This window comes from Zonotrichia leucophrys, chromosome 11 (assembly GCF_028769735.1).
Source record: "Zonotrichia leucophrys gambelii isolate GWCS_2022_RI chromosome 11, RI_Zleu_2.0, whole genome shotgun sequence".
Taxonomy (NCBI): domain Eukaryota; kingdom Metazoa; phylum Chordata; class Aves; order Passeriformes; family Passerellidae; genus Zonotrichia; species Zonotrichia leucophrys.
In genome coordinates, this window is record NC_088181.1 from 18225046 (window position 1) to 18248364 (window position 23319).

Below are 23319 nucleotides of genomic sequence, written 5' to 3' on the forward strand. Positions count from 1 at the left end.
CACAAATACCCTCTGCTGAAGCTGCTGGGGTGTGCTGGAGTGCAGCTGCCATTGCTAAAACAATGGGAGGGAGGCTGGGGACACAGAGGCCCAAAATTGCCCTTTGCCATTCTCCTGCTGAAGGAGCCACCTCTTGCTTTGGTGTGGTCACCACCAAATGCTCGGGGTCACAGAATTCCCTCCAGAGTGGCAGCGTTGGCCTTTGAAGGCTGAGGACCTGCAGGAATTACTTCAGATTTAACAAAACAAATTGCATTACTGCTTTGGGCTGGAACAATGTGTTGGACCCTGACGGGGTATTAGATTTTGCAGGCTGCCAGATGTACAGGAGACTGGCCCTGGGCAGAGGGGAATGGATGTGCTTTATCTGGATCAGTGCCTACTCAGAGGTGTGTTTAAAGCTGCTTTTCTGGCAGGACTGGCTCAGTAGAAAGCACAGTCCAAACGAGTAGGTGACTGAGGTGGGCTGTTGAGCAGGAAATTGGCAGCAAGAGACACGGAACACAATCCAGGTAAAGGATTGTCCTGGAGAGGAGCCTTGGGAACACCTCAGGGAAGGGCACAGCTAAGGGACAGTGTGCTGCAGCCACTCCCTTCAGCAGAATGTGTCTGCTGTGAAGTCGCACAGGAGACCCGCTTGTGTCTCTGCAGTGACAGCAGTGTGGCTGGAGAAGGCAGACAAAGCAGGGCAGAGTTTTCTCAAAGCAATGTCTCTGCTCCAGAAGCATTTGCTATTGTTGCCTCATCATTCCAGATGTGCCTCTACAATGGTATTAAATAAAATAGCAATAAATACAAGAAAGCGCCCATTTAAAACACATGGGAAAAGGAGATAACAACTCTACTTTTAGCCAAGTCACTGAGAAAACAACTGAACCTTATCCTCACACAGCATTCACCTCATTTGTCTTTTTATTTTTGCCTTTCCCTCTGTTTGAAACACACTAATTTTTAAGTACAATTAAAGGGGACAAAATCATTGACGCAAAAGAAAATGGTTTATTAGTAACGATTCAGCTGAGCCAGGCGTGTCTCCCTCCCCGAGAGCCAAGCACACACACATCCTCCGAGAAAATGGCAATCTTTGTATCCCCTTTGTACCCGGCTGAGGCGGTCCCTGTGCCCTTTGCCATTGGATGGGCACTCAGGAGCTTCCATTCTCTACTGAGCACCAACTTTTCTGTGCCCTCCCCTCTCATCCTCCTTCCTTTCGGTCGAGTCTTCAACCCTGTCCCTCTCGCTGCGACACCCAACAAACCAACCTGAACAAATCCAAACCACAAACAACACACAGAACCAGCAAATTCCATTCTTTTCCTTAATAACCTTTTGTCTTCAGCAAAATATCACCTCATCTCTCACACCTCCTCTGGTACTGTTCTCTTCTTACTGATGTCTAAGTTCTAGAGCAAAAAAGGTATTTGCAGGGTTGTGGGCCTGGGTTTTCCTCTCTCAGAGTAAAGGACATCCCAAAATTGTTTCCCATAGAGTCTCCTGTATATTCATGGGTTTTACTTACTCCATGAGTGCTCAGTCAGTGCCCCAGAGCTCTGTGACCACATGGGCACAGGGCTGTGTTTTAGGAAAGTGCTGCCTGGCATTCTGGAGAAAGAAACCTGGAGAAATCCATGCCAAAAGAGCAGCTTGGCTTGAGCCTGCTCTGTGTGGCCCAGCAGCTGTGGATCAGCTCAGAGCAGAGGTGGGTGAGCCACTGTTTGCCCAGTGTGGGCTGGGCAGACGTGCTCCCCCAGAGTCTGTACTTCACTGGGGATCAGTGGAAGGGATCCTTGATGAACCTTCCTCCCAGCAGCTGAAGCTCTCCCTGCTCTCTCTCGCCTCTCCAGTCGTCAACAGGTGCCCCGAAACCGAGCGCGTTTGAGGTTTCCCCACCAGAGATGGTATTTGAGAACATCGTCGCTCATGAGGTTTATGAGATGGTGCTGTCTCTCATGAATAAGGACAAGGTAAGTGCTGGCACCCAGAGCTTTAACGCTGTGCTGGAAGAGGAGAGTGCTGTCATTCCCCCAGTGTACAGCAAAGCAAGTTATCTGCTGCAGCACATGCAGAAGAAAATGTCTCAGCACCTTTGTTCTGCAAGATGGTGGAAATCTTCTTGTGCTGGGAACTGTCCCCTGATTTTGGCCATGTGTTGATGGTATCTATGCCAAAGGAGTTTCCTTCTCTGGAAAGCTCTGCATTGATAGGAATGTTGAGGACTGTGCAGTTCTTACCTGCTCTCATGCTTTGCCTCGAGTCTCTACCACACCCTGTATCTCCTTGGTTAATCTTGGCTCCTGGTAGGAATGTCTGCCTCTCTCAGCCAGTTTGGCTCCCTTTGTGCAGCTCACAGTCAGCTCAGAGGCTGAGTCTTCTCCACTTTATGCTGGAATTTCTTCTCATTAATGGCATTGGCACTGCAGGAACCGTGTTCTGAAAGAGCCCTGCCATCAGACTGATGGAGCAGAAGCAGTGAGAGGCCTTTAGGTGCCACTTGAGGCTCCTGCTCAGCTTCATCCAGCTCTGCTCAGCTTTTCCAAAAGCAACATGGTGCTCTGCTTTCCCTTAGCAGAACCACAGCACATCCAAAGCCATGTGCTCCTGGAGGTTTGCACCTTCATGTGAAGTAATTGTGATGGTTTTGCAGTTTCCCAAGAGAGACGAGAGGGAAAAAGTTGAAAAAGGTCAGCAGTTGTGTTCCACTGTAAAGAGGACAACTCTTTACATTTTGAATTTCAGTCAGGGAAGCATTTTCTCAAATGAGGCTTGTGCCCAGAGTGGGCTGGTGGGAGGAGACAGGAGGGAGTCCAAATCATCTGGTTTAGACTTTTGGAGAGCATTTTGGTGCTCAGGGGTTGATGATATCAGTGTGCTAGAAAATGCATGTGTGCTGTGCATGTGTACCCCAGAGGGCAGAACCTGGCCTGCTGGCTGCAGGCAGGAATGCCCGGCAGCCCAGCTTGCCTGCACAGGCAGCAGGAAGCCCTGGAGAGCCAAGATTGGCTTTGCATACTGGAACCACACTGTCAGTCAGTGCTGGTCCTGCTTCTCCAGGCAGAAAATGCCTTTGAAGCCCATAGTCCATAGGCACAGCCTGTGTTTCTGTCACTTTTGGCAAGCTGATTGCTTTCATGGTTTTATGATTCCTCCTTGCTGCTTTACTGCCTATTTAAATTCTCTTTGTCATCTCCTTTTTTTTTAGGGATTTTCTTGCTGTGTTCCTTCTTTTGCTTTTCAGGTTTGCTTTTATTCCCAGTAAGACCACAGTGTTTGGTCTTCTCTCTTGCTGCTCTGCCTGTATCCCCAGAACATCCCTACCCAAACCTGATCTGCTAGAAGGGAATTTCTTCCTTCCCCCACAGTAATGTGCTGGTTTGCTTTTAGGTAGCACATTCCCCCTCTGGAACATGACAGCTTCATGGCTGTGTGCAGGCAGAAGCCAGCAGGTTTTTTGGCCTTGTTGAATATGCAGGTGACTTGGTTCAGGTGCTCTGTCTCCATCCTGCTGGTGCTGACCTGCTCGGCCTTTCCTTCCCAGCAGGCACTGCCCAACTGCCCCTGGCCAAAATGCTGGAGCCAGAGAGAAGGGATTCAAGTTCAGCCTTGTGAATGATGTGCCTGTGCCTGCCCAGCTGAAAGTGCTTTGGGAAAGGGGCCAAGGAGGGATGTCATCAGGGCATGGACAGGTCTCCTCTCGTCCTGGTTCCACAAGTGGCAAAGTCATCATTTCCTGTCTTTGCTGCAGTTTCCTCAGGTGGTGAAGGTCTCCATGGAGAGCTCACCTTACTTCCAGCTCATGAGCTCCAACAACGCGTACCGTGTCGTGCTGCCGGGCGCCTCTGCCCCTGTGCGCGTCCGCTTCACCCCCGACGAGAGCAAGGTGAGGCTGGAGGGGCCAAAGCACACAATGATCTCCACAGCCATTGTTTGGCCTGCACTCTGGCTCCAGCCCATTGCATGCTGTGAGCTGGGCTCCAGGCCTGGGCAGGCAGCCTGCAGCAGCCAGTCACACCTTGGCACTGCTGGCAGGCACTGCAGCCAGGCCTGACAGGCTCTGCTTCCCCTCCCTGCACATTCCTGAGCACTGCCAAGGGAAGATGCACAGGGAACAGGATGAAAATGACAGAGGGCTGTTGATAGATGTTGGGCCATCTCTAGGTCCAGTGGAAAGGGTTTCATTATTATGGAAAACACTAGAGGAACAAAGAGGTCAGAGAGCTTTCCTCCTTCCTGGACTGCCAACAGCTTCCCTGCCTGCTCCTGGGCTGGAGCAAAGCCGGCGCTTTTCCACCCCCTCTGTTGTGCAGCCTTGCAGCTGTGCTGTCCCAGAGCACAAGTGAGCCTGGCACAGCTGCAGGGCCAGGGCAGAGGGTGTGCTGTGCCCGTGAGCCCGGCCTGGCACAGGCACACTGGGCTCTGGGTGCCCTCGGTCAGCAGGAGGTTGCTGAGCTGCAGGGCACTTGGACACCTGCCTGAAGGAGCTGGTGCAGGGCAGGTACAAGCTGCAGGCAGAGCTGTGAGCCCAGAGCCTGTGGCAGTGACACTGCTGGGGCTCTGTCTTCATGCCTGTCCCTGTGCTTGCTCTGTCAGCTGGCACCCATTCCGTGCCAAAGGAGCTTTTGTGGGGAGGTTTGCACAGCAGTGCTGAGGCCCTGGCAAGTCTGATCTCAGTGCTGGGATCTGGAGGGTTCATGTTCTGATCTGGAGGCTTGTTCATAGAGAAGGGTTTAGGACATAGCATGGAAGGGAGGAAGCCTTGCAGGGAAACAAAGAGAGGCCTTTTCCAACAACATCCTGCTACCTCTTAGCACTGTTCTTCTCCTGACTTGGTTGGACAGGCAAAGTTAGAGGGGAGTTGTGAGCCAACTGATGTTTCTGCACCAGGCCAGAGGTGCAGGATGTCTTTGGGTGCAGCTGTTTTCTCCTCTTCCTTTTGTTGCTTAGAGTTAATTGAACACTTTGTCCTATTCTCAGACAGTGGGAATATAGAAACCTAAAGAGCAACGAGCCTGTGTTCCCTAGCTCCATGTTCCTTAGAAGGGACTTAGGAACTATTTAACATCATTAAAATTTAGAGTAAAAATTATGGTGGCCTAGGGTAGTTCTCCGTATGACCCAAGTGACACAAGAGCTTAATGCCACAGAGACAGGGTTTGCAAAGTGCACTGGTGTCTTTAAATGTGACATATTAGTAGAACTTAGTGTTCATTTTAGGGTGGGATAGGTAAATTGATGCCCTTGAAGGGTTATAGAGATGATTTTTCTTCTGCCATGGGGATGGCACTAAATGTCCTGTGCTGAGCCAGTTTCTTTTCCTGCAGGATTATTCCCACGAGTTCGTCTGCGTCACTGCCAGGGAAAGGATCGTTGTGCCAATTGTGGCCATTGGTGCCCGAGCTGTGCTGGACCTCCCTGCCCAGCTGGAATTCTCCAAGTGTCCAGTCAAGCACAGCACCCAGCAGACTCTGCTGGTGCGCAATGTCGGTAACGTGAAAGCTCGGTACCAGCTGAGCACCCCGAGGTGAGGCAGCTCATCTGTCCCTGTGCAAACACCTTTGGGTGAGAGCAGAGTTGGGAAAGAGCAGCAAAAGGAGCCAGAGCATTGCAGCTGCTGCCCTGCAGCCTGGCTGGAAATGAGCAGCATGGATGGCATCTGCTCTTACTTTCAGTGGCCTTTGGGCTTTCTCTGTCCCAAATCTCCTGGAGGGTGCTGGAACATGTTAGTAGCTGGCTTGCACCCTGATGAGCACAAGCAGCTTCTGAAATGCCTACTCACCACTGTTAGCCAAATAGACCCATTCTCTGGGAGGACACAAGCACGTGGCTTTCCAGTGGTCCTCTCATGAGATGCCCAACATGAGCTGTGCTGCAGGCAGCCAGTGCAGTTCCTGTTACTTAAAGCTGATCTGATTACCCTTGTCAGCCTAGGGCATCAGTCACCTCTTCTGTTCCATGATGAACCTTTGAAAGACAGTTTAAAATTTCAAACAGATGATTTAAATCTCTGAATAAGGTTGTGCCCCTTCCATTGGGATTTCTTTTTAGATACTCTGAAGTTCCTGTGTTTCTGCTGTTTTTTCTTTTTGTTTTGTGTTAAATGTTTGCCAAAAGATCATGCATTCTTCATTGGGAACTTTGATGAAGGTTGAGCTCCTGTAACGCCTCTCCATATACCACATGCCCATAGGGACATGCACAGGTCTATAGGAAATAGGAGACATTTAGTGAATATGTGAAAAGCAATTGGGCTCATTTAGAAGGTAAAAGTATAGAAGAACTTTTGCTGGAGGGGACCTCTGGAAATCATCTGAGCAAACACACTGCTCAAAGCAAGAGCAGTGTCTGGGGATTGCAAGGTGCCATTGGGAGACGTGGACCTGTGTTTAGCTGCCACACAAGAAAACAAACATGTCAATGGACCTAGTTAAAAAGCAGGTGAAAACAACCTATTAAAACCCCGTCCATACCTTATCTTTTCTGCCTGTCAGGTGCAGTAGTGATTCATTGAGAGGATGGATCTAAGAGAATGAGAAGTGTCCTAAGGAGCAGCTCACAATCAACAGAGAAAAGCCCAAAATTTAGCTTTCCAGGCCTATCTCTTGGCAGTGATTTTCATTTGGTTATTGCAGTGTCAGGGATGTCTCCTTCACAGCTCTTCTAGCTGTGGGCTCAGGGAACAGTTTAGTGATGTTGGCTGAAATTCAGAGGAGTTAAGTTTAGCTGTGGAGCTTGTGTCCTTGGGTCTTGGGGAGCCAGGTGTGTGTGAGAGATGAGTGCTCCAGCAGGAACAGAGGAGTCTGGTGGGTACAGCCCAGGGATGGAGGAGATGCAGGGGCTGATTTGCACTCAGTTTTTCAATCCTGACAGCTGAGTCCTGAACTTGGCTGGATCCTCTTCTCCTGATAATTTGAAAATAAGAAGACACCTTCTTTCTCAGGCAAGCCCTGAAGTCACCCCTGGAATGTTATTCCCATCCTGCCACCTGAAGGCAGGAGCATGTAACATGGGGCAGGAGTGAGAAGGGAATGGAATGGAAGGTAGTGCTGAAGCCCGGCCAGGGATTCCCCTAACTGGCAGCTTCTCTATTGCGGTGAAATTTCTGGCCAAAGCCTAAGAACAGAATGCTGTGCCTTGCCCCCAGCAGGCCCTGATCCCCCCAGCCCCAGCAGAGCTGCAGCAGTGCTGGCATCAGCCCCGGGGCAGATGCAGGAGCACGAGCACTGATCTGGCTCTGGGGCTGCTGGGGCCTTGTCTTCCCTCCCTCCAAAGTCTCACGTCCAGAACATGAACATTGCTGGCCCAAGGCTTCTCCATCAGCCAGCAGTGATGTTCTCACCAGTGGCAATGGGAACAGGTCAGCCCATAATTACAGCAAGAGGTCCTTAATGAGCTGAACCTGAAGCAAGTTCATCAGCTGTCACTACTGACATGAATAAAGTTGAGCTTGCCAGATGTTCTCTTTATTGTTGGGTGTGATGCATTCATCACCAAAGTCCCCAGAACACACTTTTAAGTGACAGATTGACCACTGGCAAAGCACCAAGGCCACGGCTGTAGAAGTGCACAAAGCCCAGCAGCTGCTGGGCAGGAGCACATTTCCCCTGAGCTGTCCCTGAGCATCAATGCACAGAGTCTTGTGTTTGTCAGGCAAGAGCTGTTTACCTGGTGACCAATCCTGATTGCTCCTGTTAAATCCAAACTGCACCAACACATCTGCATCATTATTTCCAACACATTGCACAGAGTTTCTCTTCTGGGCCAAGCAAACAGTTACCAGTCTGCATGACAGCCCAGAGTCCCAGACTGCATTGCTGCTAAATACAAAGAAACCTCCTGTTCTGCTTCCTTGATGTGCTCCTGCTATTGGTGCTTCATTTAGCTGGGATGGGATCCTTCAGACTGTAAATGACATCCTCCTTTTGGGTCTTGTTTCCATGCCACTGTATTGCTCTAATCTGCTGGTGGTGTTGGTGCTTGGCACCAGTCGATGGTGGATGGGAACTGACTCTCACTGTCAGTCTATCATCCCACTGTAAAACTTTCCTACCTTCTCTCTGTGAGTTCTCACAGGCAGCTCCTCGCAACACTGACTCCTTTCCTCCTCCTTCCTGTCCCTCACAGCACATACTAACCCTTGCTGTCCCTAGCACGACCACCTGACCCTTACTCTTCACAGCACAGCTGAAAAACTCCAACTCTCCCCTCCACCAGCTAATCCACTCTTTTATAACACCCATCCTTATTGCGCCATCCTTACTGGACACAGCAGTGACCTATTAAGGGCAAGGCTGTTCTTACTCTTTGGTAATCAGCACAGCTGCAAATCCGCAGGGGTGAGATTTCCTCCTGCACTATCTCTGTTCCTTTACAATCCATCCTCCCACAATCTGCACTCTATTTGCACTCTTTTAGAGTTTTGACTGCTCCTTTTCTTAGAGCAGCTTTCATTGAAATGCTGATAAAATGTGCCCGTTTTAGGCTAAATCAGCATGTTTTCAAGGTAAAATAAACCAAAGAACTACACTACAAATTCAACAGTAATTATTCCTTGGTCTTCAAGGAAAAGTTCCTTCTCCCTGTCTGATTCCTAGGTTGCAATCTCACAGGATAGGTAGTGCCCTAACATTTGCATCTCTTGAGATGTGGTTTATAGGCAGCAGGAAAAGAGGAATTCCTGAGGCAGTAAGTGTCAAGTTGTGCATGCAGATAGCTCTGAACCCTCTCTGTGCTCTTCACAAACCATTCTCTGATGGGATTGCTGGCAGTGGGAGCCTTGAGGCTCATTGCAGAGAGCTGGATGCAGAGTATGGGGAGCTGAGGTCATTTTACCCCCAGGATCTTGTGAGGGCTGGATCTCCTCGCAGTGGCTCAGTGGCTGTTTGTGATCCTGTCCTGTCTTCTGCTGGCTGTGGTTGGTTTGCTCCCTGCTTGCCCAAGGGAGCTGCAGTGCAGAAGGAATCTCATGGCCAGGTGTCCCCAGGCCTGACCCCTCTCTCTGTGTTGCAGCCCTTTCTCCGTGGTGCCGGCCACAGGAACTCTGGGCGCTGGTGAAACCCTGAAGGTGACAGTGACATTTCACCCGCTGACCAAGGGTGACCATTGCAGCCTCCTGAGCTGCAGCTCAGGTGAGTGCTGGGCCCTGCAGGGCACAGGACAGTTCTGCACATGGCTCCCTGTTGTCCCATCCCCTGCATTCCCTCTAGAGGTGCCTCCCTGTTCCAGATTTACCCCAAAGAAAACTGAGAACTCCTTGGTGTTTAGGGACTTGATAAAACCCCCTCAAACAGGATTTTTGGACTCCTGTTTTGCTGGGAGTTGCTGAGTGGAGGGAGGAGGAACCCTAATTCTCCACTACCATGGGGCTATGCCTGGGTGAAGTTTTATTTTATTCCTGGGCAATGCTGTATGAGAGGTGTGAGGTTTCCATCAGACTCTCTCCAATGCAATGGATTTCTTGCACACCTCTCTCCCATATGCTGCTTCTCCATTGGCTTGTCACAGACCCTTTTTCTATGTTGCCCTCTACACATAAATGTAGTTTCTGTCTAACAACATTTTCAGGCCCTTGAGTTCCTGGTTGGTGACAAGTCAAGACAAAGTTTTCCTCATCCCCATTTCCCAGGTTGTTCATGCTGTTGCAGACCTCTCACATCTATCTCCCATATCACTTCTAGACTGAGGAATCCCATTCAGTCTTCATAAAGAAGCTGCTCTGTACTTATTAATCTTTCCTCTGTCCCTTTTTTATTTAATTTTAAACACTCCAGCTTGGTTTTTGAAATCACAGCAGTGTAAAATATTTAAAGACTGATGTGGCTGTGGGTTTGGACAGGGACATGATTTTCACGGTGCTCATTCTGTAGTGGTTTGTCACATTGCAGAGCCAGGCTGGCTGTGTTTCCTCACCTGTGTCCCCTCCTGCTGTGGGCTGTCACTTCACTTGTTCTTCTGGGCCTCCTTTTGCTGCCCACCTGCCCCCAGGCATATTTGCTGGCCAGCAAGAAGGGATGCAAGGGATCAGGAGAGACAGGAGTCTCGTGGGATGCCCGGGGAGAGCCTGGGCAAGGCAGGACTGAGCAGGGCTGCTCTGAGTGGGTCACCAGAGCACATCTGACAAATCTCAATGCCCATCCTGTCACCTTGGGGCCAAATCTCCACAAACACACTCGGAAATAAGGTGTTTAAGGAGCTGCCCAGGGCATTCCCAGGCTCTACACACAGAGCTGTAAGGATGTGACAAATGGACTGATCCAAAGAACTGCTCATTCAGATCAAAGCTGTGACACCTTCTTCTGGGACCTGTGGTTTGCTCTGTTCCTTGTGCTTCCATGAGCCAGTGAGCTGAGCAAAGACTCTCCTTTGCTTTGTTCCAGGTAAAGAAAAAATCCACACAAAGCTCCATGGAGAAGCTGTAGATGTCAACGTTGGGCTGAGCACAAATTCCGTGCATGTTGACACCACCTACATCACCACATCTACCCACAGAACCGTGTTCATTGAAAACAGGAGTAACATCACAGCCCACTTCCAGTGGAAGGCTTTTCCTACTGAGGAACGTGAGAATGAAGTGAAGAGGAGGTTGGTTTGAAAGATGCGTTTCAGTGAGATATATGGCCCAGGACTGAAACTGATGTGTGGCCTCAGGGGGTGTTGGTGCTTTTGAATGGTTTGGGCCAAGTAAACCATGCCCGGAACTGGGGTGTGTCACCCTGGGCTTCAGGAGCTCAGCACTCAGCATTCCAGTTCCATTTATACTCCAACCAGGAATGGCATTTTGGGAAGGAAAGGTTGGCTGCAATGACTGGATTTCCTCAAGTTCTAATTGGGCTTTTGCCTCTCTAATCTTCTTCCTACATGACCAACAACCTTAAACAGTTCCTGAGTTGCTAGCCCCTCTTTCCAAAGGTGATACACCCTCTTTTTTTCCTTTAGTTCCTTCAAGAGCTCCTTGCCCATCCAGGCTGGTTGTCTTCTCCATCAGCTTGTCTTTCAGCACACAGGGACAGTTTGTTCCTGTGTCTTGAAGACTTCTTTCTTGAAGTATCTCCATTCTTCCTGGACCCCTTTGTATTTAAGGGCCGTTTCCCAAGGCACTCTCCAAATCAGTCTCTTGAACAGGCCAAAGTCTGCCCTCCAGAAGTCCAGAGTGGAAGTTTTGTTGATGGCCCTCCTTGTTTCACCAAATATTGAGAACTCGATTATTTCACGGTCACTGTACCCCAGACAGTGGTGAACAGATCAAGTTCATTTAGGGAACTAAATTCCCTAATTTGCCATTAGGGGTTCTCCAGGTGATATCCAGTACCTGGACTCCAGGGAGGTAGCACACTTCCCTGTGGAATGGAGCTGGTCAATGTACAGGGCCCTCAGTTCCCCTTAGAAGGGAGTCACCTACTACCACCACCCTTCTTGTTAATACTTGAGGCTGTGATCTGTCTGACAGCCCAAGTGCAACTGGGAGACTTTCCAGACAGAATTTGCTCCTTAGTGTCATCTGCCTGACCCTCTGGAGCCAGGGCCTCATAGCTGTTCTATCAGGGCACCTGGGCAGGTGATGGGGGTCAGGACAGAATTGTATTACCTCTCCAGTAGAGACCCATTTTCATTCCCCACTGTCTCTTAGGTCTCCTCCTTCTGCCTGCTCACAAGATGGGCAGGGCTCCTCTGGTTCCTGCTGAGCTTCTCTCAGGGTTGGACAGGTGTAACTCCACCAGTTTATTTATGTTTTGCTCTCCCTAATGCTCCTCAGCCTTTCCACTTCTTCCTTAAGCTCTGCTACGGGACAGAGCAGATCATTCACCAGCTCACTCCACACACAGGTGTCTTTTGCACTAACCTCTGATCTTAGCACCAGGCTCAGACCCTCCCTGCAGCCAGGGGCCTGGGCAGCTGCGTCCTTTCTGGGGGTCCTGTTTGAGTTAGTGCACTCCTGCTGGCAACAGCAGCAGCAATGGCTTTTTGTAAAACATTGCTAGGGAAATAAAAAAAGCAGAAACAAGAAAGAAAGAAAAAAAAAGGCGTGCACCTCACAACCAGCAAATAGACACAACCCGCTACACAAGGAGAGTGAGTCACTGCACCCTTTCTGCTCAGCCAAGCAAAAACTGAAAAACTGCTGGGCCAAAACTGCTGGGCCAAAACTGCAGTGGCAAGCCCCTGTTTGCTGTGGGCCAGGTCACTCGCACTCCCCAGAGCCATTTTAAATTGCCTGCAAAGGAGCAGGAGATCGACCCTGGCCCACTTGAATGGCTGGTGAGAGGGTCCTTTAGTGCCCTGGGCTTCTTGGTTTGCCACTGTTCTCTATCATAGTTACACTATGTTTGACTTCCATACAAGCTCTGTGTGGTAAAAGAAAATCCCATGACCTTCTCTGGCTACTTCCCTGGGCTGTTTATTTCCAATTTTTCCCACTTGCCTGCCTCAGCCTGGACCCCAGGTGATCCACTTTCCCCTCAGAAGCAACTACGTTTCCCCAAAGTAAACTTCAACTTGGTTTTGCTTTTGTGGGGTTTCTTCCAATTACATCTGGTTTTATGCCAGTTTGTGTCCCAGACTATCACCAGGACATGTTGTTCTTCCTTACTTCCAGTCACAGGAATAGTTTTAGCTCCAAGGCCACTGTCCTGCTGTCAGAGAAGCTTTTGAGATCTCAGAGCAAAGAGGACTTTTTATGAGAGGAGATAGTGCAGGATCCTTTCCCTTTCAGGACATTCTACTACCATGCACTGGGATGGGACCCAAAAAGCTCTGGATCATGAAACTCCAGGAGTTTGCTGTCTTCCTCCTGCACAACAAAGTCCCTTCCCCTCTCAGAGCCTCTGCTTTCATGCATATAAAGCCTTGAATGTCACTGAATGGATGTGGTGCCTGAATTCATCAATTTCCTTTGGAGGTGCTCTGGGATGCTCTTGTGAAAGGCAGAGTAGGGAACGGGGCAGGTCCAAAATGGAAGAAATAAAGAGTGATGCTGCTAACACATAGCTGCAACCCAGCTTCATGTCCCCTTCCCAGGGAAGTCCTGCTCCATGATCTTTTATCTGCTTTCCCCAAGTAGCTCAGTGGTAGGAAAAGCCAGCTGAGGTGGTCGGTGGATTCTCCCTCAGTTTTGGCAGAGGCTTTGAGCCAGGAGGTTCTCTTGAGGGCTTCTGGCTTTGGGAAGCTCTCCTGAGCTTGCAAGTGTGGAGTAAAACTACCTTCTGCCAGTGAACAAGTTATCCTCTGATCCATGTGGGACCCTCGTGGCTTGGGCTCAGCCTTTGCTGGGGAGCTGCTGCTGCTCCTCCCCAGGTGTTTTCTCTCCTGCACTCCCACTTCTCTCTGCAAATCTGTGGCTCATGAAACCATCTGCTGGCCTTGTCTCTCCCTGGGGCTGCAGGCGGAGCAGTTTGCTGCACTCACTGAGCCAGGTGAGGCTGGAAAATTTCACAGAGGAGAAAAAAAGAGAGGAGGAGAAAGATGAAGATGGCGCTGCCCTCCTGACCAGCATGGCCGAGGAGAAGATGGCAGAGGTGCAAGAAGACCCCATTATGTTCTCCGATGACGTTTTTTTCATTGAGCCAATGGTAAGTGATAGGTGAGAACCCCATTTTCCTCCTCCTCCCTGCTCCTCCTCCTCCTTTCTGGTGAGGCTGCAGAGCTCCCTGCTCAAAGCATTTGTGCCCTGCAGGCTCCAGGCAGGGCTGGGAGCCTGACAAAGCCCGGCTCTGCTGCCAGGCTGGAGCTCAAGGCCCTGCCTGCGTGTCCTTGCAGTGTCCCAGGGAGCAGTTCCTGTAGGCAGGGGCTCCCCCCACACGTGGGGCTCAGCAGAGGCTGTTGGAGCACTGCCAGCTCACACACTGACCTGGAGCTTGCAATGGTTCCCTGGCAAAAGGAGGCCAAATTCAGCCCAAGGTTAATGACAGAAATGCCAATCCTCTCCTGTAAGCACGCCTTACACTATTTCTGAATGTCCCTTCCAGTGCCATCTGTGAGCCTGGACACAAGGGTGGAAGGTTGAAATGGGCCTTTGGAGTTGTCCTGCACACAGGGACAGAAAACCTTTTCCTTTTCTGGTGATGCAAGCAAACTGCCACATGCTCCCATCAACCAGAGCCCTGATTCTGAGTACTGGCATTGGGAGAGATGATGAATGTCTGGTGTCTGCACAGTGCAAAATCTCTTCTTATCTTGGAATAAACCCTAGAATAATGCCAACCTCTGCTTTCTTTCAAAACAGATTAAACTAATATTTTTATTTCCAAGGAAGGGGATCATCATCTCTTCTTGGTTACTGCTATGGCCCATCTGAGGCCAAGTGCACAGTGGCAGTTGCATCCCACTGTAGCTGACAGCAGCATGATGTGCCCAAGAGCTTGTGTCAGAGCAGCAGGAATATTGTGGAGAGTGGGAGCTGATCAGCTGAGCATTGAGAGCTTCCAGCACCATGTTAAGCTGGGTTTGGAGTGTTTCCTTGGGCTCCTTGTGTTGTTCATTCATCATTGATGCTCTAAATCAAGGCTTACAGGACTGTGGTTGAAATAAGAAACACGAAGTTTGAAGAGCAATGTTTTGCTGTCTTTCTGTTGTAGGAGGGAGAAATCGGGCCCAATTGTTCGGCCGCAATCAGGGTGACCTTTAAACCCCTGGACGTACTGGGGTACCAAAGTATGGCTTACCTCAGCATCTCAGGTACAGCTCCTTCCCTCTGCTTCTCTCACCCACAGTGAAGCCATGGTGCAAGCCTGGGCTCCCATGGAACTGCTGGGAAGAATCCCTGGTCAGCAGGACAGTGCTGGCATATCCCCACTGGCCCTGCAGCTTCCAGGGAGTCTCCCGTGCTGGGCCAGGGCTCAGAACAGCCATGTCTGGGTTACCAATCCCAGAACAACCCAGGCAGTGCAGGGAGAAGTTTTCATGCCATGGCTTTGCCAGCATTTCCTCAAAGGCCAAAGAGCTACAGAGCAGAGCAGCTTTAGTGAACAAGCACTCAGCCCCTCTAGACACCTCCAGGATGGCTCCATTTGACATGGATTCATCATCAGGCAGCAGGAGCTGAATTATAAATGTGCTCCCTGAGCCTGGATCACCTCCCAGTGCCCAGAGATGGCTGAGCCCCACTGAGCCCAGGGTGGTTGTAGAAGGAGCACCCTTGGCCAGCACCTGCTTCTGTCCCTGTGTGGGAATTGTCACCTTGCAGCTCACAGTCTGTGGAAATAGAACACAACACCAAGTGTCAGAAATTGAGGACTTTGGCAACAAAGTTGTGTGCTACTGGGCCAGGTAGTTTGGCAATTGCTGCCTGGCAATTTGCTCTTGATGAACTTTGTGCCTTCCCTGAATGAATTTCAAAGCTCCTCTAAGTGCATGGGAAAGAAACCACAGAATTCTAGCATGTTCAGGATGGAATGGACCTTAAAGATTGTCTAGTCCCTTCCCACTTGATCAGGTATCTCCAAGCCCCATCCAGCCTGGCTTTGAACATTTTCAGGGCTGGAGCCTCACCCTTGGGGAATCTGCCCCAGTGTCTCACCACCCCCATAGTAAAAAATTTCTTCCCTAATATCTAACCTAAATTTCTTTCAGTTTCTACCCATTACTCCTTGGCCTGTCACTACAGGACATCAGAGATGTTTTAAACTCAGCAGACTGCTTTTTAAAATTGGAAAGCAGCCCGAGGAATGGGTTAAAAATTGGAAAGCAGCCCCAAGGGATATCTCCTGGGGGAAGAGAAGGGTCTATATCTTCTCCTGCAGCATCAGGAGCTGGTTGCATCCAGCCTGGAAAACGCAGTGGAACAGAGGGAATGACTGTACTGCAATGGACATCTCTCCCCAGGCCGTGAGATGAGGCTGCCGCTGCGCCTCAGAGGGGAAGGCCAAGGACCCTTGGTTGAATTCAGCTCTCATACACTGAACATTGGGAATGTTTTTGTCAACTCTTCCCACATCCATGAGGTGAGCAGCAGGGCTTGGGATGGATCCTGATGGCTCCTGAGGCAGCAGCAAGCCTGGTGCAGCTGTGGAATTCCTGGCAACCTGGGCACTTGTGAGCAGGAAATATTTGACATACTGGTCAAACCTGGGGGGTCAGAAAGGTGTGTCTGTTGTTCCTGAAGCCCCAGTCCCTGCTTTTGGGCAGCCTTCCTTAGGGATCAGCTGGGAGGCTTCCTGCAAAACAACCCCTTGGTCCATGAAACCATCACTGGCTCCAAAATCTGCATGTTCAGAGGCTTTTGTGGCAGTGCCAGACACAAGGCACCTTTGCACTGGGCTCTGCAGAAGCAGCTGCAACAAACTGGCTGCCTTGGGCTTCAGCCCACTGCCAAAAGCTCCCAGTCAAGTGTCTCCTGCTTATTCCTGGAAGTCACAGGAAAGCCATCCAGCCTCCTGGGGGTTCTTTCCCTTGCTGACCAGTCCCTCACTACACTTTGGCCTTGGTGCATCTCTGACCCGAGAAAGAGAAAAGTGCTCCTGGGAATAAAGCAAAGGAGTTTCCTACCTATTTGCCTCTCCCTCTAGAAAAAAAAAAAATAAATCAAGGGAGAGCAACTGAAAGATGTAGAAAATGAGGCTCTACATCATGCCAGACACTTTCAAAAGCTTGGCTGTGGGAGGGAAAGACACCCTGAGTTTTCTTACCTGAAGATGGTGCTGTCTGTACATTTTGATGCTGATGCCTTGTAATCAATGTATTTTCATGGTCTGGGAAAAGGTGAATGAGCAGGTGATGCTGTTGGAGCTGTGCTCACTGGGGCAGCAGCAGCTCTGGGGTGATTCCCTACACAGCTGCAATCAGCCCACGTTGCTCTCAGCGCCAGCTCTCAATGAGCTTGGTGCTGCTGAGCAGAGGAGCACTGCTCTGTGTCCATGGGATAAGCCAGGGTGACTGCAGTTCTGTGGAGTTGCCACTGCTCTGCATAAAAACCCAAAGGCAGAACTTGTCCTGTTGTATCTTTGGACTTCTGCCATTCAGCACCACAAAGCATCCTCTGCCTTTTCTGGGTGTTCATTGCATCATTAGACAATAACTCACAAGAAAGGAAGGTTCCACATGGATTTCCACTTTGCCTTCTTGCTTCTGCAGGTGAAACTGATAAACCAAGGAGCTCTTGATGCTCCCTTCATCTATATCCCTTCAATCACCGATGTGGGCTCCTGCTTCCAGTTTGAGCCCGAGGAGGGCACCATTCCAGCAGGTGGGAGCCAGACTATTCACATCTCCTTCAGTGCCACCGTGCTGGGGAGCTTTGAGGAGGAGGTCCAGTTCAGTGTGGCTGGATCTCCCATGCCTGCCATCCTGACCATCAAGTAAGGACCCTGGGAGCTGGGTGGGCACATCTGTGGCTGTCTCTGGGACATCCCCCTTTTGGGGTGGAACGGAGAAAAAAGGTGTTTCCTGAGGTGTGAATCTCTGCTCTGCTGCTGGCATTGCTTTAGTGTGAGGCTGCCTCCTGCCCTGTGTGGTGCCTGGGAGCTGGAACGACTCCTCCCTGCAGGGATCTCCCTGTGCCTTGGGCCATGGCAGGCAGTGGGATGGATCAGCTTTGGGCAGCAGCTGCTCTGGGATGTCCCACCTGAACACCCAGCAAGGCCCCCAGGGCTTTGCAGATGGGCCAGCCTGGCTGATCCTGCAGCAGCAGCAGTGTTTGTAAAGCCTTGTGTGAATACTCCATGCCAGATGGGCAGCAGCAGCCTCAGCTCACCTCTCATGGCCATGCTGTGGGGCACAAGCTGTGCTCCCAGCTCCTGTGCACAGAGGGCTCTGGTGCCTCCTTTGCACAGCCAGCAAAGGGCTGATGTGGGAGTCAGGAACTGTGCAGCAGGAGCTGTGCCAAGGACTGGGGCACCATCCCCTGGGCTGGTGCCATGGCAGGAGACAATCCTGGCCCAGCCAAAGGGAGAAGGGCTGATCTGCATAGGGGAGGCAGAGCTCAGTGCTCAGCACCACAGCAGTGTGAGGCCTTGTCCCTGCCAGCCTGAGCCATGTGCTGCAGGATAATGCAGTGGAAGCAGGAGAACTGGTGCTGCCTGCTCTGCAGCTTTGGAGCTGGGCTGCTGCTCTTGGGCAGCACTGGCTCAAGGCAGTCAAGAAATGAAAACTGGATTATACCAATGAGATAAGGGAAATGGATTAAAAAGAACAAGAAAGTTATTACTTAGCAAGAGAAAAGTGGTGAGTAAGTCTGCCCATAGTGGAGAAACAATGATGCTGGCTTTGTTTTTGGAGGAAAAGTGCTGCTTTTTTTCGTTTGGAAATCAAGAGGGAACCTTTCACCATCAAATAATTGATTCTCCTCTGTCCCTCTCCCAAAGTGGCCATGGGGTGTTTCTGCATAAGCAGCTTTCTCCTTGAGCAAGGACAGGTGTCTCTTGTCGAGATGTGCAGAGCAGAGCCAGGGGCAGTCCTGTGAATACAATAGAGGACACAGTTCACTGGTTCTTGATTTTGAACCAAAGGCAGAGTGGGCATTGATGGGCATTGACCATGAAATCAACTCATGAGTGTTGTGCAGCTTCAAGTGCTGATTTCAGTGGATGTTGGTGGCTTTTGGAGTGTGTCTGCTGAGTTCAAGGACAGGTGAGGTGCTGTGCTAGATTCAGGACAGCCAAGTTTGGTTGTTGAAGCTCTTGCTCTTGGCTGTGCCAGCTGGTGCACTGCTGACAAGCTGGTCCTTTCCTTTAGGATTCATCTGTGCCCTGGGTAGAACTGTTGCTGCTCTTTTCAGAGGATGTTTGGGAATGCCCTGGATTCGTGTCTCAGAACTGTGTCTGTAATGATTGTGTGGGTCAAACTCTCCTGAGAAAGCTCCTCCATGGGAACAGCAGTTGCAGCTCAGAAGGAGCAAAGCAGGGAAGCTGTGGCTGGAAGGGCTGCTTACAGAAGTTTGTGGGGACACCTTGATGTCCATGCCATTGCAGATGGGGAAACTGAGGCACGGAGCCATGTCTGGGTGTGTGTTCAGGGTCCTTCATGGCACCCCCAGCAACCCGGGGGCTTCTCCTGCCTGCCCTGTGCCCAGAGCCCATCAGGGGCTGTTGGCTGCTGCCCCTTGGCTTGAGCTGCCTCCTGTGCCCAGGGCCCTGTGCTGAGCACACGGGGCTGTGTTGGTTGGAAGCCCAGGGTGCCCTGAGCCCGGGTTTTGTGCCCCCGAGCCACGACAGCCGGACCTTTGCAATGCCTTTAACCGAGCCATTGCCTGCTCTGTCCTCCAGGGGCAGCGTCACTGTGCCGAGTTTAGAGTTCGATGTCGATGAGATCAACTTCGGTGAGATCTCCTTTGGTGAGTGTTCCCTGGGCTGGACACAGCGTCAGGGATCTGTGCCTTCCAAAATGGAGCACTTGGGCATAAAAGCATCTGTCACTCGTGTTCTGCCACAGCAGCCTCTTCAGGCTGTGACCTCCGGGGCTGCTGGTGCCTCAGGTAGTCTTTTGCCATTGTGAGATCCAGTAGAAGCAAGGAATGGAAAGTCAGTATTTTCTGGTGTCTCTGTCCTGCTTTAAAAGACAGATGTCTGCCAAGGAAGGGGAATCTTCCTAGAATGGAAAGAGAACCCCCTCCCTTCAAATTATTATACTTTTGAAACTACAGGGCTTCCAGGCAAAAAAAATATGGGAAAAGGAATAACAGTTCTTTACTAGAATATATCAAGGCAGCACAAACAAGAACACAATAACAGAAGTTTCCAACCCACCAAGTAGTGTTTTTCCCCTTTGGCGTAGTTGTGTTCAAAGGCAGGAGGAGCTGTGGGGATCTCAGAAAAGCCCACCCCCAGGGCCAAAACCCCCCAAAACTCCTGTCCCTCTTCCCAGACCAAGGGGAATATTCACTATGAAGCCTAAACCCATATTAATGAAGTTCATGAACTTTTTAAGAAAACTAATTGCCTTTCCTGAGCTGCTTCTTCCCCACCCTGCATCACCACTGAGGCACTTGTTAAGTTGCCTTTTGAATAAATGGAAGAAGAAAGGCAACAGATGGAAATATGGTTCTGAAACAGGAGATTCACCCTACTTAATCTGATTTCATTCCTGAAGTCTCTTCAGCTGAAGGCAGCTGTTTTATCTTTGCTTCTTTTCAACTGTTGATTGTTGTCTGCATGCGCTGACCTCAGTCTCATTGGAGGTTCTGACATCTGGGTTTGTCCTTTTTGTGCCTCTCTTGCCTCCCTGCTGGAGCTGGCAGTGGTCACTTGGATGGGCACAGAGGAGCTCTGGGCTGCACCTGCAGTTGTTTTTTCTCCCCATCTGTGTCCCAGATGCTCTTGGTGAGCAGGCCTGGGGAGAAGTCTCCTCCCCACAGAGCTGGCCAGCCCAGCCAGATGTGCAGTGCAGAGCAGGCTGTGGCTGCTCTGCGGGCTCTGCAGGACATCCCCACCATGAGTGGCTGTATCTCTGGCTTTGCAGGATGGAAAGCAAATCTCAGAGCCAAAGTGGGGTGAGCCCTTGCAGACAGCACTCTCAGTGAGCAGCATGGCTGTGATGTCCCTGTTTGTTGGGTGAGGTGGGACCTGGTTCCTAATTGCTAATCTCAAAGCAAGGCTTGGCTGTGCCCCAGTTGAGTGGGCTCTGAGCTGTCACGTGCTCAGTCTGTTTGGCCCAAAGCAAGAGATGCCTTAAGGGTCCTGCAGCAAGAAGCTGCATTAAGTGCATCATGTTCTACTTCCTGATTCCATCCTCACTTTCTTTTGCTGTAGCTTCTTCTCAATGACAACTCACTGTTTATTTATCTTGGAAACTGAGAGTGTTGGCAGACTTGACAGGGAATTTTACAGCTTGAATTCTCAGAGTAAATGCTGGGTCTGGGTGCACACTCATCACTGAGAGAGACCTGGTGCTGGTTTGGGGCAGGTGAGGGAGCTCGTCCCCATCACAAAGAGAGAAGCTTGCAGTGTTCAGCAGGGCTAGGAGTGGGCATTTTCAAGGCTGCAGTCTGGAATCTGTGTCAAAGGGAACTAAGTGACGATTAATTCCTCACGCAGCTTCTGGGTGAGCTGTAGTTCAGATAATAAAGAGCTCAACTCCAATCCCACTTTGATCCTGCCAGGATATTCCCCCAGGATTATGCCCTGCTGGGTGCCTGAATGGATATTTGTGTCCTTGCCCAGGCTTTCCCCACACGCAGTGCTGCCGCCTCACCAACAGCTCCCCAGTGCCCGTGACGTTCCAGCTCCGCATGTCGGACGATGGCACGCAGCCGGCTGTGGACAGCCTGGATCAAATACGCAGAGAAGGTGACCCATCCTGGAGGAACGGAATTCATTTCTATCTGGAGCCCAAGGAGTTCAGCATCAATCCCAGCCAAGGCACCATCCTCCCTCAGGGACACCAGGACATCGAGGTACGGCCAGAGCCCGGCCACAGCCACTGCAGCACCAGGGCTGGAGCTGCACTGCAGGGCGGGAGGGCTTTAGTTCTGGTGCCAGCTTGGAGCATCCTGGCACTGAGAGGTCTGCACTGCTGGGAGGCCTCTGCTAGCTGGGTTACCTGGGATGTTCCTCAAGGAGCACTGTTTGCTTTCCAAAATCATATGTTGAGCTCACAGACCTTATGGTCAAGGCTTGAAGCCATTCTTGTGTTTTCGAGAGCGATTTATTTGATTACAAGTGGGCAGAGCAAGGATGAGGGCAGAAGGTGGCTGTTAGAGAGATGTTATTGTATAAAGCAGTTAGCTTTTTTTCTTGGTTTCATTTCCCCCCTCCTGGGGAGCAGATGATTTGTGTTCACTGCAGGGATCTCCAGTGGAGACAAAAAAACTGCAGCCATGAACTGCCCAGCACCTGCTGGGCCACACTTTACCCTCAGCTTCCTACTGTAAAGCTGAACTCATTCTGTTCAAGTCAGCAGATTTCCTCTGTGTTTATGTCATCCTAGTCAGATGAAAAATTGGCCCCTTAATTTGAATACAGCAGTGCATAAAGCTTTAGTCTAATGTTTTAATGTAGTTTACTTACGCCCTGATAGCAAGGTGTGTTTAACAAATCTGGTCTTGCCAGAAGGCTTTTGTTACTCTGAGACTGTGCTCTAACATGGACCAGCAGAAGAATTAAGGCAAAATCTGCCCTTTCCCTACCATGAAACAAGAACTGGAGGATATTACAGGTGGGTAATGAGCTTTTGTAAGGAAGAATTGACTGCTTTTCTCTTGCACCAGGTGACCCTGTGCTCCAACAGCGTGGTGGATTTCTACCGGAGAATGCTGGTGGACCTGGAGGGTTTTGGCAAGGGAGTGACAGCACTGGTCATCACAGCCAGGTACCAGCCCTTGCCTGGCCTCCCCCAGGCACTGCCTTGCCCAGGCTGTGCTGGCTGCAGCTGCCAAGGAGAAGTGCTGCTGAATGCCCTCATGTTGTGCCAGCTGGACACGAGAACAGCAGTGCTTGGGCAGCAGTCTGTGGTGAAAAGCTCAAAGCCCAGCACAGTCCTGAGCCTTTTTCTAAAGGAATCAGGAATGATATTTTTATTGGCCTGGGGTTTGTTCCTTGGGGTAGAACAAATTTCCCAAGGGCCTCCTCTCCTTCCTGCAAGAGGTGGGGTTGTGCTGGTTGTGAGCACCGTGCACTGGTTTGGGCCACACCAGGCAGCTGCTGAGAGTCAGGGTCTGGTTCTGTTAATGACAGCATGTGACAAGGGAAAGTGGCTCACAGAAAGAGTGGTGAGTGCAAGATCTTATGAGGGGAAAGCAGCCCTTGATGGGGCAGGTCAGCTCCAGTTTTTGTTCTTCCCTGTGCTTCCTATTTTGAGCTTTAATGTTCTCCGACTTAAACCAAAAGTGGTTGTTGCTGCAGCAGAATTCCATGGTGCTGTGCTGCTGTGGGTGTCAGTGTGATGCCCAGAGGGATGCAGCTCCCTGGTGCTGTTCCCTGTGGCAGGCAGAGCCATCCAGGCAGTGCCTGGGCTGCCATTGTGTACAGCAGGTGGAGCTGGGGCCAGGCAGTGCCTGGAGCTGTGCAGTGAAGGAGCCAGGGAGCTGCAGGGCCTGGCAGGGGCTGATCAGCCCCTCTGTGGGGCAGCTGCTGTCTCGTGCCCTCCAGGGCTGGGGCAAAGAGCTGAGTTCTCAGGCAGGGCAACAGCACCATGGCAGAGAAGGGAGTCATTTTTACTGAGACACTGGAGCTGTGTGTTCCTTGAGCCTTAGGGAGCACTGATCCTTGTTGAGTCATTTTTACTGAGACACGGGAGCTGTGTGTTCCTTGAGCCTTAGGGAGCACTGATCCTTGTTGGGAAGGCTCCCCCAGAGCTCGTGGGTCACTGGCACTGTTCCAGGAGTCCTTGCAAGCCTTCTTGGGCAAAGGAGGGGCTGAGGCAGCTGTGGGGCAAAGTGCTCTGCCTGGGGCACTTGGCAGC

General features: G+C 50.8%; 1 protein-coding gene across 1 annotated transcript in view; it reads left to right on the plus strand.

Annotated features, from left to right (window-relative positions):
* Positions 1 to 1895: 1895 nt before the first annotated feature.
* The window catches only part of LOC135452647 (hydrocephalus-inducing protein-like), a 64122-nt gene continuing 42698 nt past the window's right edge, over positions 1896 to 23319 (plus strand). The window contains exons 1-12 of the mRNA XM_064722959.1: positions 1896 to 1964; positions 3743 to 3877; positions 5319 to 5518; positions 9004 to 9122; positions 10371 to 10575; positions 13373 to 13559; positions 14565 to 14664; positions 15811 to 15929; positions 17059 to 17282; positions 19188 to 19255; positions 21081 to 21313; positions 22127 to 22227. Of these exons, the coding sequence (XP_064579029.1) occupies positions 1896 to 1964; positions 3743 to 3877; positions 5319 to 5518; positions 9004 to 9122; positions 10371 to 10575; positions 13373 to 13559; positions 14565 to 14664; positions 15811 to 15929; positions 17059 to 17282; positions 19188 to 19255; positions 21081 to 21313; positions 22127 to 22227 (1760 nt within the window). The remainder of the gene's footprint in view (positions 1965 to 3742; positions 3878 to 5318; positions 5519 to 9003; positions 9123 to 10370; positions 10576 to 13372; positions 13560 to 14564; positions 14665 to 15810; positions 15930 to 17058; positions 17283 to 19187; positions 19256 to 21080; positions 21314 to 22126; positions 22228 to 23319) is intronic.